Genomic DNA, 2,523 nt, shown 5'->3' on the forward strand with positions numbered 1-2,523 from the left:
CTGAGGTGTTACTTCTTCCACCAGCAGGGGGCAGAAGCACTCTGCAGTAAACTGCTGATTGGAGCAGAAAGCAGCAGTTTTCGTTTATTTTTGTTATTTTTTATGATATAAGTCTTGGTAGCCGCCTTTGATAAAAAAAAACCTTTATTTATTCCGACTTAAAAAGCCACGTTTTAAAAAAGAAAAACATCAAAATCAAGCACAAGAATTAAAAWTTTCCCTCAAAGCACGGTAGTGGAAGTGTCATGGTCTGTTTGTTTTTTTCACTGATGGATCAGTAAAATCTAAACAGTGGCTTTCAGACCCCTCCCCTCTAAAAACAAACAAAAACTAAAACAAGACGTTAGTAGCTACACTTCTGGTTGACTACACTTCCTCTTGTTGTGGTGCGTGAGGAAACGTGAGCGACACGGAAGGAGATGAGTCAGTCTACAGTCTGACAGCAGACAGAGGGGATCATGTGGCGGACTGCTTCACTCTCCCATCATCATCATCATCATCATCATCATCATCATCATCATCATCATCATCATCATCATCATCATCAGTCTCCACCAGCACACAGCTGATCCCAGCTGAGGTAGGATGTCTTCAAACAACACCACGGAGGAGTACACCTGCGTGCGCTTCTACGTCTCCACCGTGTCCTTCTCCGTGCTGCTCCTCTTCAACCTCATCATCAACTGGACCATCGTGCGCGAGCAGCGGCTGCGCAGGCACGCGCGCTTCGTGCTGGTCTTCCACCTGCTGGTGTCGGCCCTGGTSTACCTGGGCACGAGCAGCGTCTTCTACTACCAGATTCACCTGAGCGCGCGGCCGGGCCGCTCTGCGTGCGTACTGATGATCACGGTGCTGATCAGCAGCGCCTCCAACATCCTGCTGACCCTCACCGCCATGGCGCTGGACCGCTTCTGTGCCGTGTGCTACCCGCTGAGGTACACGTCCCTCTGCACCACCGGGTAACTGCTCATTACTTTTATTAAAAATATATATAATCTGACTTTCAAAGTTTGTCTTTACCTTTAGAAACATTTTACATTTTTTGGATGTAAAGTTTATTCACTTTATTCAGCTACAAGGACCTGACAAATTGGGGGCCAGAGGAGGGCCACCCCTAAAAAAAGGAAGCCCCCCACAACCCCATTGGCCAGACAGTTTTATCCTMCTTTGCTTAATGTGCATTTTCATTTCCCCTACCAGTTCAAATCAGCAGAACATAAACAGAAGAAATATTGCTTTTGAGTAAAAAGGAGTTAAATATTGTAAAAACAAATTTTTAAATAAAACTTTAAATCTTGTCCTCCTTTAAAGACAACAGATCTAAAACCAATGTTCTCAGTTTATTAGAAAACAAGTTTCAGAGAGTTTTTATTAACATTAAATAATAATAAACTATAAACCTGTGGTGATTCAATAACTACTAAATTAGTTAAATAACAAATATAATTAAGAAACTGAGGTAAGCTGTCACCAAAGTTTTTCAACACCATAATGAAATAGCTGAAACTATTTTATGGCTTTTGGTTTCGGTCAGAATGTTGAGTGGCCCCATTAAAACAGAATGAACGATCCAAGTTTCTGTGGGGRAACAAACAAACAAACAAAAACTCAAGGCAATGATAGTACAAATACAAACATGGAGAAACAAGCAAGTTTAGTTAGGAAACAGCAGCAGAAGAGTGAAGAAACGTGTTCAGTTTGTCCTCCAGCAGTCTAAAACTATAGCAGTAGAACTAAGAACAACTCAGGAAACCCAAAAAATTTATCAAAAAAGGAAAGTCTGGTTTAGGCAGTGTCAGCCTCACGTACAGAAACTGGAAGGGGGTTCTATGAGAGAGAAGGCTGAGAACTGAAAGCTCAGCTTCCTATTCTACTTTTAGAAACATTAAGAACCACAAGCAAACCTGGAGTCAGAGAGTATGAACTGTGGCACATAGGTACTGAGGAACTAGGTACCAGGGAACATGGGTACTGAGGAACATAGGTACTGAGGAACATAGGTACTGAGGAACATAGGTAGTGAGGAACATAGGTACTGAGGAACATAGGTACTAGGGAACATAGGTACTGAGGAACATAGGTACTGAGGAACATAGGTACTGAGGAACATAGGTACTAGGAAACATGGGTACCAGGGAACATAGGTACCGAGGAACATAGGTACCAGGAAACATAGGTACTGAGGAACATAGGTATTGAGGAACATAGGTACCAGGAAACATAGGTACCAGGGAACATAGGTACTGAGGAACATAGGTACCAGTAAACACAGGTACCAGGGAACATAGGTACTGAGGAACATAGGTACTGAAGAACATAGGTACCAGGAAACATAGGTACTGAGGAACATAGGTACCAGGAAAGATAGGTACTGAGGAACATAGGTACCAGGAAAGATAGGTACCAGGAAACATAGGTACCAGGGAACATAGGTACTGAGGAAGGTACCAGGAAACATAGGTACCAGGGAACATAGGTACCGAGGAACATAGGTACCAGGAAACATAGGTACTGAGGAACATA

At 42.8% G+C, this 2,523-nt stretch overlaps 1 protein-coding gene across 1 annotated transcript in view; it reads left to right on the forward strand.

The window, feature by feature from the left end:
- Positions 1 to 400: 400 nt before the first annotated feature.
- Positions 401 to 2,523, forward strand: part of zgc:194312 (olfactory receptor 52B2) — a 7,063-nt gene continuing 4,940 nt past the window's right edge. Inside the window, exon 1 of the mRNA XM_014024555.1 lies at positions 401 to 959. Coding sequence (XP_013880009.1) covers positions 586 to 959 — 374 coding nt within the window. The 5' untranslated portion in view covers positions 401 to 585. The remainder of the gene's footprint in view (positions 960 to 2,523) is intronic.

Source organism: Austrofundulus limnaeus, unplaced genomic scaffold (assembly GCF_001266775.1).
Source record: "Austrofundulus limnaeus strain Quisiro unplaced genomic scaffold, Austrofundulus_limnaeus-1.0 Scaffold426, whole genome shotgun sequence".
Classification (NCBI taxonomy): Eukaryota; Metazoa; Chordata; class Actinopteri; order Cyprinodontiformes; family Rivulidae; genus Austrofundulus; species Austrofundulus limnaeus.